This window comes from Saccopteryx bilineata, chromosome 3 (assembly GCF_036850765.1).
Source record: "Saccopteryx bilineata isolate mSacBil1 chromosome 3, mSacBil1_pri_phased_curated, whole genome shotgun sequence".
Classification (NCBI taxonomy): Eukaryota; Metazoa; Chordata; class Mammalia; order Chiroptera; family Emballonuridae; genus Saccopteryx; species Saccopteryx bilineata.
Window position 1 is genome coordinate 60,015,692 of NC_089492.1, and position 16,762 is coordinate 60,032,453.

The 16,762-nt window shown below is 43.3% G+C and overlaps 1 protein-coding gene across 6 annotated transcripts in view; it reads right to left on the minus strand.

The window, feature by feature from the left end:
- ASPH (aspartate beta-hydroxylase) overlaps positions 1–16,762 on the minus strand; it is a 251,987-nt gene that overhangs the window by 81,150 nt on the left and 154,075 nt on the right. For all 6 annotated transcript variants that reach the window (XM_066266195.1, XM_066266193.1, XM_066266192.1 and 3 more), the window contains one exon: positions 1,991–2,076. In XM_066266195.1, the coding sequence (XP_066122292.1) occupies positions 1,991–2,076 (86 nt within the window). The remainder of the gene's footprint in view (positions 1–1,990; positions 2,077–16,762) is intronic.

A 16,762-nucleotide genomic window follows, 5' to 3' on the forward strand; every position in this document is an offset into this window, starting at 1 on the left:
TGAAATATGTGATCTATTAGATTTTTGAAGGAAAAATAAAGTGGCCTCACATTTGCATGCAGCCAGTATTTAAGCTGGGGCGTGGACTGAGACTGACCTCGCTGCCGCTGCATGCCTGAGCCCAGGCCTCTGCTACTCTGGGGCAGTCAGGTGCAGCAACTGAAAACACCCGCGATCAAACAACCCCGAAAGACTTGATTATGCTGATGATCCGGTCAATAATCTGGTTCCCGGTTGCGTCAGAAGCAAGAACTGCCGAGGTGGCCACTTCTTCCTCCTTCATTCAGCCTGTTACAGATACAGGGTGCTCCTGGAGGGAGGCACCATCATTTCTCTGAATCAGCAAAATCCAGAGACTGCTCCATTGATTGTTCCAGCATGTGATGTCCCACAGACTTACTTGCCCCTTGATAACTGATCCCTTCTTTCCCAGTCATTATAATTACATAAAAGTGCCTCTTTAAAGCTGTTTTTTTCTTTATCCCCAAAGTCACCTATTAATAGGCATTCCATACGCTACATGATTTAGTAGAGAGGAAGTAGAGAATGCCAAACAAGGTGATAGAAAAAGTAGATTCCTACTTCACTTCTATTAAGAAATGCAAATTTCCTAAAAATATGCAGATGGCTTCATTTTATAAAGTTGTACAAGATAGACTCAGAAATGATTTGTGGGGTTGAGTTAGTGAACAATGACTCGCTGCAATGATCTCTGGAGTGACGACATTTTCACAGCTGGTCCCGAGGGTAAGCCAAGCCACGGCTATGTTCTCACAGAAACCTTCCACGTGCTGATACCTTCCCCGTAAGTGTGGGAATCACATTCTTGTCCCATGTCAGTTTCTAACTTGGGTGTTTGTTGTTGTCGCGTATTTACTTACAGTCCCCAAGGTCCCATTTTTTGCAGGTGAAGTCTACTGATAAAAAGAGCACATTTGCCTGACCTGTGGTGGCACAGTGGGATAAAGCGTCGACCTGGAAATGCTGAGGTCGCCGGTTCGAAACCCTGGCTTGCCTGGTCAAGGCACATATGGGAGTTGATGCTTCCAGCTCCTCCCCCCTTCTCTCTCTCTGTCTCTCCTCTCTCTCTCTCTCTCTCTCCTCTCTAAAATGAATAAATTAAAAAAAAATTTAAAAAAAAAGAGCACATTACAGGAAAACTAATGAACACTATGCTGAGTATAAACTCAAGCACAGAATAGAGAAAGAGAAATTTCCCTGAAGAACAAGAAGAGGATTGAGTGAAGAGGTCATTAAGTATATTATCATAAATACACCGCCCGATAATCAGATGAATATGAATGAGTTAACAGAACAAATAACTTCACTCTAGTGTCAATTCAGTTTTCAAAATCGGTAATATCTAGGAAAAATGCAAATAATGTTTCAAATTAATTGATGACAAAGCAAAGCATAAAAGCTGCTCTGAAAACTAGAGGCGCCTGAGGTTAAGCCCAAGTGCGAAGAATGCCAAACCTAAGGCCATTTCGCCTAACAGTAACCACCCTCAGAGTATTGGACTTGCCGATTTTTTTCTTTTGGATTGAGCTGTTATGAAATTAAAACCTCCACTTACATTGTACTCAACAGCATTGATTTTTTTCCCCCTGATTTCATTTTGAACTTTACAAAAACCAAATAGGAAGGTATGGTGATGATTATGCTCATTTTTAAAAATAAGAAGACTGAGGCTCAGAGTGGCCAAGTGATTTGCCTAAAGCCACATGACTAGAATGGGATGTGGGCTGACTCCCAAGCTGGCTGGCCTGAAGGTCAGTCCTATGTCTACTTGGCCATTACAGCTGCAATTTTTCTTTTCATTTGATTCATTTTACATGGAATGCTGATGTCCTTGGGGGAAAAAAACCCCACTCTATTTAAATGTGATGTCTCTTAACATTTTTTTTAAAACAAATCAAGAGAAATGCCTGAGTTTATTTAACAATTACGCCACTGCACGTTTCTGAGCAAAACAAAAACATCAACCTACCCTTTTACGGAGTTTTTCTGCAGCATCAAGTTCAGCTTTAATTGTCTTATCAAATTTATTTAATAGTTTAGGCTTCTTTTTCTTAACTGAAAGAAAAAAAAAAGATTTTTATTTTTTATTTGATTTTTTGTCTAGAAATAGTTATTAAGAATAGAGATTTACAAGTAGTGAGAAACCTAGGGTTGGTCCCCAACCTACCACAGCAAGCGCTAGCTCACCCCTGGTGACCTTCCCACCCCGGCCGGCCGACAGTCAGCACAGGGCCTCTCCTTACATGCTCAAAGGCGTTGTTAGGGGACTGGGTGAGCACTGCTCCATCTAGGTTCAGAAATGATTTCTAAACTCTTTCAAAAAACTTTTTGGCTGAGCCCTCTGAAACACTTTGTGAATATATCTACTATGTGTCTGTCTGGTCAGGTAAATAGAAAAAAAGAGGAAGCTACTCTCAATGGAGTCAGGTAAACAGAATTTCTTAGTCTGGCACTCAGTGTGTCATGGCCTTATCACTCTGGCTACAGTTCATACTTCAACCAAAGTAGGTCATCCCATGCTCCCCAAATAAACCTTGTGTCATTTCTGATGCTATTTTCCCCAAATTAAACGGCCTAGGACTTATGGTTGCCAGATGAAAATAAATTCCTTCCTTCTTGCAAATGACTCATTACAATAATTTATGCACTTATCTCTGTCCCTTTTCCAACCATAAGCTCCTGCAGAGTGGCTCCATGTCTCAGAGCAAACTGAATTTATTCATGCTTACTGAGCATGAAGTCAGAGGCAGCAGGTGACGGGCGGTCCTGCTGGTGCACACCCAGCAGTGCTCACGGAGTGAACAGATATCAGCTGCTCCCTAGAAGTCTGAGGACACAGGAGAGTGACAAGGTGAAACCTGGGAGGGGTAGCTGGATGTCCCAAACAGAGAAGAGGCCAGGCAGTGGGGAATGGGGAGGAGTGAGAGGGATGGAGAGAAATCAGAAGTCAGAAGAGAACTTCCTCAATGTCCTTACACTAAACCTACAAATTCAAATAATTCTGCCCTATCCTGTCACAAAGGAGGAGGGGCTCCCCTTCCTAAATGTACACCCTTCCACACGCACTCCTGCTGTCCATCACCTTTGCATCTCTTCTGAATCTCTCCACTCTCCGGCTCTCTTTTGAGCCCATAAGACAGCAGAAGGCTCTGCTGTCCTAAAGCAAACCAACCAAGCAAGACAACCTCAGCCTACCCTCCTCTCCTTGCTGTCCTCTCTTTCCCCTCCCCTCATGCATGCCTCCCTCTAAACCCACACTGCTCCCCACACATGGGCAGAAGCGAGTCTTCCAGCAGGAAGAGGAGCTCAGTAGTTAAAAGTAAGATGGCAGGGACTCAGTCCCAGCTATGTCACGCGCCAGCTATGTGATCTAAGTCAAGCCGGGTACTAAACTTTTGTGACTCTAGTGTATAAAATGTGGAAAGTAGTTTGAGGATTAAGTCAATATTGCACAAGAGCAAAGGCACAGTCCCTGGCATATAGTAAGTGCTTCACACCTGAGAGCTACTGATGTCTATGGCTTTCTCTACAGGTTTATTTGTTCCCTTCTCTTAGTACCCTACCCAATGGGGTCCCTCTGCAGCATCTGACACACTGACTCCTCCCTGATTCCTGAAACAAGGCTTCTGTGTTGCCCGCTCTCTCAGATTTCCTCCTTAGTCTCTGGCCTCTCCATTTCTGCCCTATCTCCTCTGTGGCTCCTGCCCTCTGCTGATTCCTGGGATCTTGTTCTCTTCAGGGTCAGTCTCTAGAAGTCTAAAGAAATTTAACTGCTTGATTTCCAACCTGAGCTACAAATTAAGCAGTTAATTTTCTCCTGCATTACAAAAATTATAAATTCAAGTGCCTAAAGTTTCTGGCACAGATGTCCCAAGTTCAGTAGATCAGAAGTGAAATTTGCAATTCCCCCAAATCTATTCTTTCTCATATTTACCCTATTTCAGAGAATGGTGGCATATTCATCTCGTTATCCAAATCGCAAGTAAAATAGGGCACAGAATGTAGAATTATCCAAATGAGGACTGAATGGAATCGCTACTATTCCTTTTAGCATTTACTCTGTGTCAGGCTGCCAGTCTCCAAGCCAGGTGCTTCACAGGTCTCCTTTCGTTCTCTCAACTCCCGGACACAGGAAATTTAGCTTCACAGCTGCGGCCACTGAGGTTCCAAAAGGGTCAGCCCCGTGACACCTCTCCTCTCTTGTCTACCAAAGAGGAAGGAGACACTTATTTCCTACTTGCATGGTTGCAAAAGGAGAGAAGTTTTCTGGAAACTCTTAGCCTTCAGTTTCTCCCCACAGGGGAGCTGATATGACTTATCCGATTACTGAGTTGAGGGAAGGGACAAGTTTGTGGGGCTGAGTCCCATCCGTTATCTTCCTCCCGGGAGCAAACACACTCTGCTGAGCATCCTATAGGGAGGGGCCCGCACAGGAGCACAGCTGTTCTGTGCTGCCTAGAGTGGGCGGGCACGGCTAATTCAGGGGTTCAATTTTAAGAAACTTTGGCCCTGGCCAGTTAGCTCAGTCGGTTAGAGCATCGTCCCAAAACAACAAGGTTGCAAGTTCAATCCCCAGTCAGGGCACATACAGGAGCGGCTCAATGTTCCTGTCCCTTTTTCTCTCTCTCCCTGCCTTTCTCTAAAGAGAAAAGAAACCTATTATTCCTGCTTATCTCAGCTCCATCCTTTAAATCAGCTCTCATCAGTAATAAAACTGACACTTTCTCTTTATTTTATTCTTTGTGAATTTCTGAAGTTGCTATGTTCTTTTGTTTATTCCACCCTCCTTTTCTCTTCCTGAACCTTCAGGCCCTCTATGGTTGAAAAAATATATAAATGCCTAAAGCAGAGGCTGAAAAAATAGCAGCACTGGGCACTTTCAACTGTGTGTCATTACCCGTTAGCATACCTCCTGCGGATATGGAAAATGAACTGACATTTGACTGAGGTGTGGATTTGTAGTGGTGGCAGTTATCGTGTCATCTCAGTGCTGGCTTATGTCTCTCAATTGCTCATTTTGGTTTTGCAGAATGTCTGTCAGCAAAATGCCTACGGCACCAGGGAAGTGTCTGAGTATAGGGCTCACTGCTAGCACCACCGGTTTTCCCAAACACTCTCCCATGTTGTACAGTTAACTTCACATGAGATTTATTTACTTATAAGAAAAAAAACCCAACTGCCTCACCAGGTGGTGGCGCAGCGGGTAGAGTGTCGGCCTGGGATCCTGAGGACCCAAGTTCAAAACCCCAAGGTCGCTGGCTTGAGCACAGGCTCACCAGCTTGAGCACAGGGTTGCTGGCTTGAGTCCAAAGTCACTGGTTTGAGCAAGGGGTCACTTGCTCAGCTAGAGCCCCCCCCATCAGGCACATATGAGAAAGCAATCAATGAACAACCGCAACAAAGAATTGATACTTCTAATCTCTCTTCCTTCCTGTCTGTCTGTCCCTGTCTGTCTCTCTCTCTAAAAAAAGAAAAGAAAAGAAAAAAAACTGTTGGCAGTCCAGGGCATTCAAAATAGTCAATATTAAAATAATATGCTTGCCAAACAGTTAGACTGGATCTTAGTGTCAAAATAATTCAATATCATCACAAAAATAGACAAAATATTAAAAATCTTATAGCATCTGCTGCTAAGAAATTACTGTCCCATCTTTTCACATATCTTCCAATTTAATAGCTCCTAACGACTGCTCCTCTTTCTAAAATCCAAGTTTTGTCCTATCATGACTATTTTCATTTTTCAGTGTATAAAAAGCCTATGGCAATTTTCTCAATTGTAAAATCACACAGATCTCTTCCTTCTTGTTTGGGGGCAGGCGGAACGTGGTCCTGCTGCTGATGACACAGGTTTTCAAGGTTGTGTCGGGACCAGGGAGAACTCTCTCAAGTTCTTCGGGCCTCACTTTCCTGTGTACAAATGAGGGATCTGGGCTGGTTCTCTTAAGGCCTTTTGAACTGGGAAATCATGTGCTTCTAATTGTCAATTGACTTAATCATGTTAGTAATCTTTCAAAGTTGACCTAGATGTTACTAGAATGGATCATTCATTTTGTTGCATATAGATTTTTAAAAACCGTTTAGGAAGAAGCTGTCTACGATATAGTAAACTTTGGTGTTATTTTTTTAAATCACTGCCACTACAAGTATTTTTACTTTTTCAAAACCACAAAGAAAGGAGAGAAGGTGACCATCTGCATTTGAAATGCTTACTTCCCTTGCCATGCCAAGACTGAAACATTAGAGTCACTAAAAAGGAAAAGAAGGAAAATAAAAGAGTAATTAAAGGCATGAAAAAGCCCCAATGATACATCCTTAGATTATATAAAAATGTACAAGAGGATTTGGGGTTTACAAAGTACTGTATCTTAATTGTAGTGGATAAACTATCTAGATGTATATGCATATGTCAAAACTCATCACTGCATACTTACACACATGCAATTTGGATTTACTACACATACATTATATCTCAAAATGACATAACAAAAATGTTGTAAGAAGAGATAAGCCACATCATTCTCTATAAAAACTCTCATTATAGGTATACAGGGGTTGAGAACCTATGGCTTGCGAGCCAGATGTGGCTCTTTTGATGGCTGCATCTGGCTCACAGACAAATCTTTAATAAAAAAATAATAATGTTAAAAATATAGGCCCTGGCCAGTTGGCTCAGTGGTAGAGCGTCAGCTTGGCATGCAGGAGTCCCAGGTTCAATTCCCGGCCAGGGCATACAGGAGAAGCGCCCATCTGCTTCTCCACCCCTCCCCCTCTCCTTCCTCTCTGTTTCTCTCTTCCCCTCCCACAGCCAAGGCTCCACTGGAGCAAAACTGGCCTGGGCACTGAGGATGGCTCCATGGCCTCTGCCTCAGGCGCTAGAATGGCTCTGGTCGCAACAGAGAGACACCCCGGATGGGCAGAGCATCGCCCCCTGGTGGGCATGCCGGGTGGATCCCAGTCAGGCGCATGTGGGAGTTTGTCTGACTGCCTCTCTGTTTCCAACTTCAGAAAAATACAAAGAATATATATATATATATATATATATATATATATATATATATATATATATATAAAACATTCTCATATATTACAATCCACTCATTTCCTACTGCTCATGTCATAGTTGTAGGTGGCTGGAGCCAATCACAGCTGTCCTCTGGAACAACACCAAATTTTTATTGGATAATGTGTGTAACGTACATGGGTCATTGTATGGCTCTCACGGAATTACATTTTAAAATATGTGATGGCCCTGGCCGGTTGGCTCAGTGGTAGAGCGTCGGCCTGGCGTGCGGGAGTCCCAGGTTCGATTCCCAGCCAGGGCACACAGGAGAAGCGCCCATCTGCTTCTCCACCCCTCCCCCTCTCCTTCCTCTCTGTCTCTCTCTTCCCCTCCTGCAGCGAGGCTCCATTGGAGCAAAGATGGCCTGGGCGCTGGGGATGGCTCCTTGGCCTCTGCCCCAGGCGCTAGAGTGGCTCTGGTCGCAACAGAGCGATGCCCCGGAGGGGCAGAGCATCGCCCCCTGGTGGGCAGAGTGTCGCCCCCTGGTGAGCGTGCCGGGTGGATCCTGGTTGGGCGCATGCGGGAGTCTGTCTGACTATCTCTCCCTGTTTCCAGCTTCAGAAAAATACAAAAAAAAAAAAAAAATGTGGCGTTCATGGCTCTCTCAGCCAAAACGGTTCCTGACCCCTGGTATAACAGTATAAAAAGCTTTTGAGCATAACATCATACTTTAAAAATAAAATTCAGTCTGGTTTTTAGCATCCTCCCTCCCCCACCATATATCTATCAGGAAGTAATTCATACTCAACCATGCTTAAGAGGCTCCATGCTGCGTGCGCGCGCGCGCGCACACACACACACACACACACACACACACAATTCTAGACTTAATCAGGCTCTCAGTGGCCTCTATATATTTTTCTTATTTAATACCTTAGCTACCTTTACTACTTTTAATTGCCCCTCTTGTTATCCATTCAACCTTCTAAGCATCCTACTCTTTTTTTTTTTCATTTTTGACTGTTCCTGAACTATACCAAAATATCATCATTCTTCAGTGTGACTGTACTGAGTGGAGAGGGCCCACCCTTGCTCTCCAACTCATTCATTCATTCACTGTTTGCTAAAATGTCACTGTGTTCCAAGGACTGAGCTGGGTGCTGGGAATTCAACAGAATCTTCCTCAGAAGTCTACAGTCTCAGTGAGAAGATGTAAATGGATAACTCATCTTCAAAGGAATGTGCATAAAGGGTGAACCAGGACAGCTGCTGGTCTGTATGGTCGGGGGGGGGGCAGGAAAGCCTCCTGGGGAAACTGAGAACTTGAGCATAGGTACAGGGAGCATTCCAGGCAGAGGAAAGAGTATTAACTTTGTAATTCAATTACAAATGTAAAGTTGTACTTTTTTAAAATTGATTTTAATTTGTTGTGTTTATATAGTTACAAGTATACCCCCAAATATATCTCCCTCTCTCCCTCCTTGTTCTCCTTGATACCCCCTTTGCCCCCTCCCACCGCCTTCCCCCCTTCCCTCCATGATTTACTATCCCATCCTCTATCTCTCTGTGTTATGTTTATATACTTTCACTAATGTCTTTCCTTTCTTTGATCACCTCCTCTCTTCCCCTTTCCCTCTGCCCACTTTCCCTCTGAACTCTTTGACCCATTCTCTGCCTCTCTTCCATTCCTCAGTTCACATTGTTCATTGGATTCGTCATATGAGTGAAGTCATATGATATTTTTCTTTCTCTACCTGACTTATTTTGCTTAGCATAACAGACTCCAGGTTCATTCATGTTATTGCAAAGGGTAAGATTTCCTTCTTTTTCAGTATTCCATAGTATATATATACCACAGCTTTTTAATCCACTCGTCTACTAATGGACACTTGGGCTGTTTGCAGATCTTGGCTATTGTGAACAATGCTGCCATAAACATGGGGGTGCATTTCTTATTTTGAATCAGTGATTTGTTATTCTTAGGATATATTCCTAGAAGTGGGATAGCTGAGTCAAAAGGCAATTCCATTTTTAATTTTTTGAGGAATCTCCATACCGTTTTCCACAGTGGCTGCTCCAGTCTGCATTCCCACCAGCAGAGCAGGAGGGATTAAAAAGCTGTGGTACATACACACAATGAAATACTACGTGGCTGTGGAAAGCTATACTTTTATCACTAACTATTTTCCCTGTATCTTTAATGCTAAAAATCTCCCCTTGCTTGGATGCTAGGGTTTGGTGCTATATATGTGAATGTACTTACTATGGGCATCCGGGCTTTCTAGAATTTTGGAAAGCTCAAGATAGAGATATTGCTTAGGGACCTCGAGCACCGATTTGCTTTCTCCCCACATCCATGGATGTGGACTTAGTGAGGCTGAGCCTGCTTCAAAGGCCAGGAGGGGCCGGAGGGCATGTTTAGAGGGTACCTATTTTGGTAAGAAAGGATGGACACTCCAACTACAAAAGGACAGTAGCATAGCAAAAACTGGGCTTTTGAAAGCATGCAAGACACAGAGTGGACAACCGTAGCTCCCCACCTCCACCTATACGAGGGATTCTTGATGCCGAGCAGAGAGTCATGGCATCTGCTCCTGCTGTGACTGCCATTTTGCTTTTGACACAATTCTGTATGGCCAATTAGGACCGTAATTTGAGAGAGAGAAAAAGAGAATAAGAATTTTCCCCACCAACTCAACACCCACCTGAAATGCTATATTTATTCAAGGGAAATAATGTACATCTTGAACTCTTTCCCAGTGATGTTTCATTAACCAGCTTTGCTAACTTTCTTAAATGGCCTCTGCATTCTGGTTCCATCTCCTGTGACTCACCTGCAAGGTGAGTGAGTTCTTTGTGCAGGCTCTCAAATGTGGCATGAACTCTGACACTGTGACTTCTCCTATGGTCTTTTTGTTTTGTTCTTTTTTAGACAGGAAAACCCTTCCCTCTACCAAAGAATACTCTTTAATTCAACTTTTGACCCTAGTTTCAATGTCATTTCCACTACTGAGTCATCTAAGACATCTTGATGAAAAGAAAAAGTGCATATAATATTTTGTTTCTAGAAAGAATAAACTTTTCAGGCTGTGCTTAAGTTGGTTGTATATACAGTGTGCATTCCTCCCCCCCACCAGCTCCAGTAAGATTGTTCATTTTTGTGAGGCAAGAACAGTGTTTTACTCATATTCCAAAAATTTATATGGAAACAAAAAAGAACACGAATAGCCTCAGCAATCTTGAAAAAGAAGAATAAAGTGGGAGGTATCACACTTCCTGATATCAAGTTATACTACAAGGCCATTGTACTCAAAACAGCCTGGTACTGGCATAAGAACAGGCATATAGATCAATGGAACAGAACAGAGAACCCAGAAATAAACCCACACCTTTATGGACAATTGATATTTGACAAAGGAGGTAAGAGCATATAATGGAGTAAAGACAGTCTCTTTAACAAATGGTGTTGGGAAATTGGACAGCTACCTGCAAAAAAATGAAACTAGACCACCAACTTACATCATTCACAAAAATAAACTCAAAATGAATAAAAGACTTAAATGTAAACCGTGAAACCATAAGCATCTTAGAAGAAAACATAGGCAGTAGCTCTCTGACATCTCTCGCAGCAATATATTTGCTGATTTATCTCCACGGGCAAGTGAAATAAAAGACAAGATAAACAAATGAGACTATATCAAATTTAAAAAGACTTTGTACAGCTAAAGACAATATGAACAGAATAAAAAGACAAACCACACAATGGGAGAACATATTCGACAATACGTCTGATAAGGGGTTAATAACCAAAATTTATAAAGAACTTGTAAAACTCAACATCAGGAAGACAAACAATCCAATCAAAAATGGGCAAAAGAAATGAATATGTCCAAAGAGGACATACAGATGGCCAATAGACAGATGAAAAAATGTTCAACATCACTAATCATTAGAGAAATGCAAATTGAAACCACAATGAGATACCACCTCATACCAGTCCAAATGGCGCTCATTAACAAAACAACACATGATAGGTGCTGGCGAGGATGTGGAGAAAAGGGAACCCTCCTGCACTGCTGGTGGGAATGCAGACTGGTGCAGCCACTGTGGAAAACAGTATAGAGATTCCTCAAAAAATTAAAAATGGAATTGCCTTTTGACCCAGCCATTCTACTTTTAGGAATATATTCTAAGAACACCATATCACTGATTCAAAAAAAGAAATGTACCCCCCCCCCCATGTTTATGGCAGCACTGTTCACAATAGCAAAGATCTGGAAACAGCCCAAGTGTCTGTCAATGGACGAGTGGATTAAAAAGCTGTGGTACATATATACAATGGAATACTATGGGGCCATGAAAAAGAAGGAAATCTTACCTTTTGCAACAACATGGATGGACCTAGAAACCATTATGTTAAGTGAAATAAGCCAGGCAGAGAAAGAAAAATATCATATGACCTCATTCATTTGAGGAATCCAATGAACAATATGAACTGAGGAACGGAATTAAACCTGAAGGGAAGGGGGGAGGGAGCTTTTGGGAGGAGGGCAAGGAATACATAGATGGGAATATGGGGGGGATATAATCGGGGCAACACTGGAATCGATGTAAACACAATAAATTAAATTAAAAAAAAGAACAGTGTTTTACTCATAATTTGTTTCTAGCATTTACCATTTAGTCTTCATCAAATGTTTCTGAACGTATGAATGTGAGCAAGCATGAATAAATCAAGACAATTAGAAGGGGAAAGGGCCATGTCAATTTGTAATTTAGACTTATCAGCTGTTTAAAAAATCAGAAAACTATAAGCAAACAAGATAAAGAATGAACTGAGAGTAGCTTGCTCTATAAAGAAGGTCTAATCCAAAAAGTATCAATGGACAACAATGGAGGTGACAGAGGAGGGAGAAAAAGAAACAAGGTGTGTATTAGGCAATGCCCACTGAACATTTTAGAGAGAACACTGATATTTTATGCCTTGTTCCATTTTAGTGTTTTAGTATATTTAGCAATTTGGAACACAAAAGGCAGAAAACCAGACACAGCTAACAAGTAAGTTCTTTAACTGCAAAGTTCAGCTAATTTTAGTAGAATAGAGACACTTTGCGGAGAAGCTTGTTTTTGTTTCAAATCACTGCTTAATGCCTTATCAAATTATTTGCTGATAACCATAGCTGACATTTATTGATCACCTACACTATTAGACACATGTAACTCACTCAGGCTGCACAAACTATAAACAGTAGGAGCCAAGACTGGAGTGTGGGCTTGTCTTGACTCCTATGTCTTTGCATTTGACCATTTTGTAATATTCCTGGCATCTGGCTCAGAAGTTAAGAAACTAGGGTGTCCCCAAGGGCTTTGAGAGATGGCAGGGTGGAATGAAGTGCCAGTATATGTATTATGTTGTGTAAGGAAACAAACTAAATTTTGTACTACTTGTCTCAAAGGATAAAGAAAGTTAAACAACCACAGTACTTTCCCCTCATTTTGTGTCTCAAAGACCCGGTGTTTCCATGTTACGCAGAGACATCCTGGCTGAGCAGCACAATCTAGGGCATGGAGTGTGGAGTCCAGGGCGGGAGCCTCAGTTCTGCCCTTCCCAGGCAATCTGCTCAGTCTCACCTCTGCAATGGGGATAACATCTCACCCCGCCCACCAACCACAGAGGAGCATAAAATACATCAAAGCTAAGCATGACTTCCAGCTATAATAATTTTCACTTACTTTAAAACTCTGCTCTTTAGTTAAATAGATGTAAATAACAGACTTTATTAGCAAATATCTGAGGAAATAAAATTTTTTTAAGATTTCAGGTTTGCTATACTGTCAAATATTTCCCTGGCAGAGATTCTGGGCAATTTGTAGCTTTGCCACACTATACCTCTTGCCAATGCGCATTTCCCGAGTCAACAGAGGACTACGGAGCTGTGGCATAACACTAACTTCCTGTGATCCCCAAACTCTGCTGTCTGTTTTCAAGCAGAACCATGTGAAATATGAAAACCAGCCTTTGGTTATAGGTATCCAAAGGTGGAATCTGATGAAAAATAATCCAAAGACCAAAATGATTTCAGGGAAGGAAAAGTAAGACCAAAGTAAAATATTGAAGAAAAATGGTCTCTATATCGGAGATGTAGCCTGAAGCTGAAACAATCACATAATGTTTAATTGCAATATTATTCATGCTAATTAAGTTAACCCAAGATAGACCCCACTACATATTTTAATCTTCCTGTATTTAAATTGGAAGTTAATTTTGCTTTTCTTTTAAAAATCAGTGACAGTTTTCAATATTAGGAGGGAAAAAAATCTCTAAATTTGGCAGTGAGGAAATCTACAAATTAAGACAAATGATAAAAAAAGAAGGAAACAACAATGCAAAACAGTCAAGACTTCAAGAATCAATCCAGCCCTAGGACGTTTGACGAAATTCTCTCTGCTGTGTCCAGGGAAAGCAAGCCTTATCTACCAGGGTTCCCCGGGGCATTGGCAGAGCCTGTGAGCAGAAGCCCTTAGTTCTTCTCTCTCTCATTTCAAAGTGGGAATTGTGCAAGGTATTCTATTGCTGTGCTTCACACTGGGGTCTGCAATAAATCTGCCACCACATGGAGAACAAGTAGTGTCATTTGCTCCTGGGAAACCCAATCAGCGGACAGCCACGGGAGTTCCTCTGGCAAAAGTCTTTGCATTATCACTTTGAGAATGAAAAACTGATGTGTCTGATCCAAAAAGCACCCCTCCTGAGGCTACTTCCTCTAACGCGACCCACTATGTAGGTACTGGGAGAAGCGGTAGAGCTGGGCCGCTCCAGGGAGATTCTCTTACCTGCAGCTGTGACTGCAGATTGGCGACAAGAAGGATGGTGTGCCCTGCCTTTGCCTCCTACAGCTAAGGAAAATGGGGTTCTGGTCTCCTCAGAATGAAATATCAACTATGCATCAGCAGGAGTGTAATATTCAAAGTTTGATCTGAGCAGTCAGCATCAATATTTCTCAGTTGAGAGATACTAACTAGTACAACACAGTCAACACTATATAAAGGGCAACTGTTTTCATCTGCCCCCTCTATTGAACTAATATGGGATTCAGCTGGGACCATTCAGTGGAGCCAGCAAGTATTCTAGTTTATTAAACATAGACTGCTGTGTCCCCATAGGCTTATTTCAATAAATTATACATCACTCTCCTTCTAGAGTAATAATCCTTTAACAGATGTGACCTCATATGTTAAATTAGAAATTTCAGAGACGCTAAGTGATGTGTTTTCTATACAGAACAAAACTGCTTCAGTCCGCAGGCTTACCAACAGCTTTGTTCCCACACTGTGAATTTCATCTCCATGTGCACTGTTCCATGAGAGAACAGTGGCCTTCCCCAAATTTTATTTTAGATACAGTTCTAACAATCTTGGTCTTCTGGTTCTCTAGCCCTTTCCTTACTACAAGTAACAAATGAGAGGGAATGAGGGTTGCTTGAGTCAGATATATACTGAGCAGCAGGAAGTAAAAGCTGAGAGACTAAAGTAAGAAAGAAACCACCAGAGACAAACCCAGCTCAAACAATATTGCAATATGGACCAAACGGTGTAGGGGTAAACAGTGCTATGCATTTCAACAGCCCCGAAAGGCATCACTGCACAACAACCGATGTTCGTTAAAATGGGCATTACGGGAATGACACACTGCCCTCCGATTCCATATATGTTCTTTGGTATTACCTAATCCAGTGTGAACCTGCAGGTGCTCACCTTCCCGCTTTACAATTGGCACAGTAGGCAAGATTTGTCTCAGACAGATGTGGAGCTGTCTGTACCCTTGGAGGGTAGGGTAGCGGGGTGGCCATCCTCAAGCAAGTGGTTCCCTGTGGTCTCCCCATTGTCCACCTGGGCACCTCCCGTGGATGGGATAGCTGTCTGGGTGGAAAAGGTTCTCCACATTGTGGATGAAGGCTTTGAGAAAAAAGTACCTACAGGGTGGCTGAGACCGTAGGGTGGATGCTTCTTACAGCTCTGTGGGAAAAACCAAGAGCTCCCTGTGAGAGGCCTCCCGAGTCAGAGAACTCCAGTGTGAGCTGGAGGGAGCATGGTGGAGTGGCAGGCGCTGGAAGACACCAAACGGCTGTTGGAGAAGCTACGTGCTAGCCGCCAAACCAGCTCTAAGCCCGCGGTAATGGTTGCTTCTAACTCCTCCGAGAAGGACAATGGGGCTAAGACTACTCTCGTTAGGCTAAAAGCCTGGCTGGTAGTCTCTCTGAGGGTAAAACCCCAACAGAAGAAGGTGTTTCAGGGTCAGGCGCAGCCCTCCGCCTAGTGGAGCACTCTGTGTTCTTCCCCTACACCCATACAGAGTTGATGGAGTGAGGGACCACGTTCAGGCAGAAAACCACTGAGTCTCTAGTGCCCGGTTGCTGCAGTTGAAGGACATAGGGGTGGATGGTATCGTGCTCTTTGGAGAAGAGATGGAGAAATTAGCCACCATCACAGTACACTCCTCCCTGAGACAGCATCTCCAAAACTGCTGTACCAACCCAGGAAATTATTCTTTAATAGAGTGGGTGATGGGGCTGCCATCCATACAACATGGCTGAATACTGGGGGCTGCCAGGGGCAATGAGCTGCTGGTGGTCATATGCTAAGTTGCAGCAAATCCCCCAGGAGCTGCCCATGAAGAATGCCACTTTTAATGTTGGAACCCCGGGACCAGATGAGGAGGTATTTATGACAGGGATGAAGGACCAGATTCTCTGCAGCAGGCCACCTACTCCTTTTGGGTCTCTGGTGGCCATCCTGGGCCCCAGCGTGGGACAGCCCATCAATAAGGTCACGCAGACGGTGGCAGATTTGGGGGAAGCAGAGGGCAGTGCTGCACCACAAGAGTGTCCAGCTGCCCACGCCCCCATGCCCCCACTAACAAAGAGAAAGGGCCAGTGAAGGTAACCAGAACACAGAAGTAGGTAGATTTGCTGGTGGCCAGGGCATACAAGGAGAAATTAGATGGGAAATCTAATAAAATCCTCTTAGAGCTCTGGCAGCAGCTAAAACCAGAGCAGAAGTTACAGCCACTGAAGAAGCAGGGGAAACGAGCAGCCCCAGCTGCTGCTAAGGGGACCTGCCTAAAGGAGACAGGTGGGGACCGGAGGCCTCACGTGGAATTGACAATCCACCAGTCCCCTTCTAATGTGCAGCGGGTGTTAGCTCTGGTGGATACCGGTGCTGAATGCTCTCTCCTATATGAAAACCCGGAGCAGTTCCCCAGGACCCCAGTTACCGGGGTCAAACTGTTCAAGTTAAACCAGTAATTATTCTCTTAGGTATAAGAAGAATGCCTCCTAAACCATACAAGGTATATGTGTCCTTGAATATATCTGTCCCTGAATATATCTTAGGGGTGGATGCATTGCAAGGGCTGTGGTTAAAAACTACAGTCGGAGAGTTCTACCTTTGGGTTTAGGTTGTGAAGGCGATGTTGTGGGAGTATGCAATACATTCCCGCCCCGGCAACTGCCTGCCCCCTGGCAGGTCACTAATACCAAGCAGTATCAGTTGCCAGGACAGGAGAAAATCACAGGAATATTTCAAGTTAGAAAAAGTAGGAATCATTTATCTGGTGCACAGTCCTTACAACTCCCTAGCATGGCCTGTGTGCAAGCCAGATGGAACTTGGCAGATGACTGTAGATTACAGGGAACTGAATAAACTTGTCCCTCCTTTGCATCTTGCCCTTCCCTCTGTAGC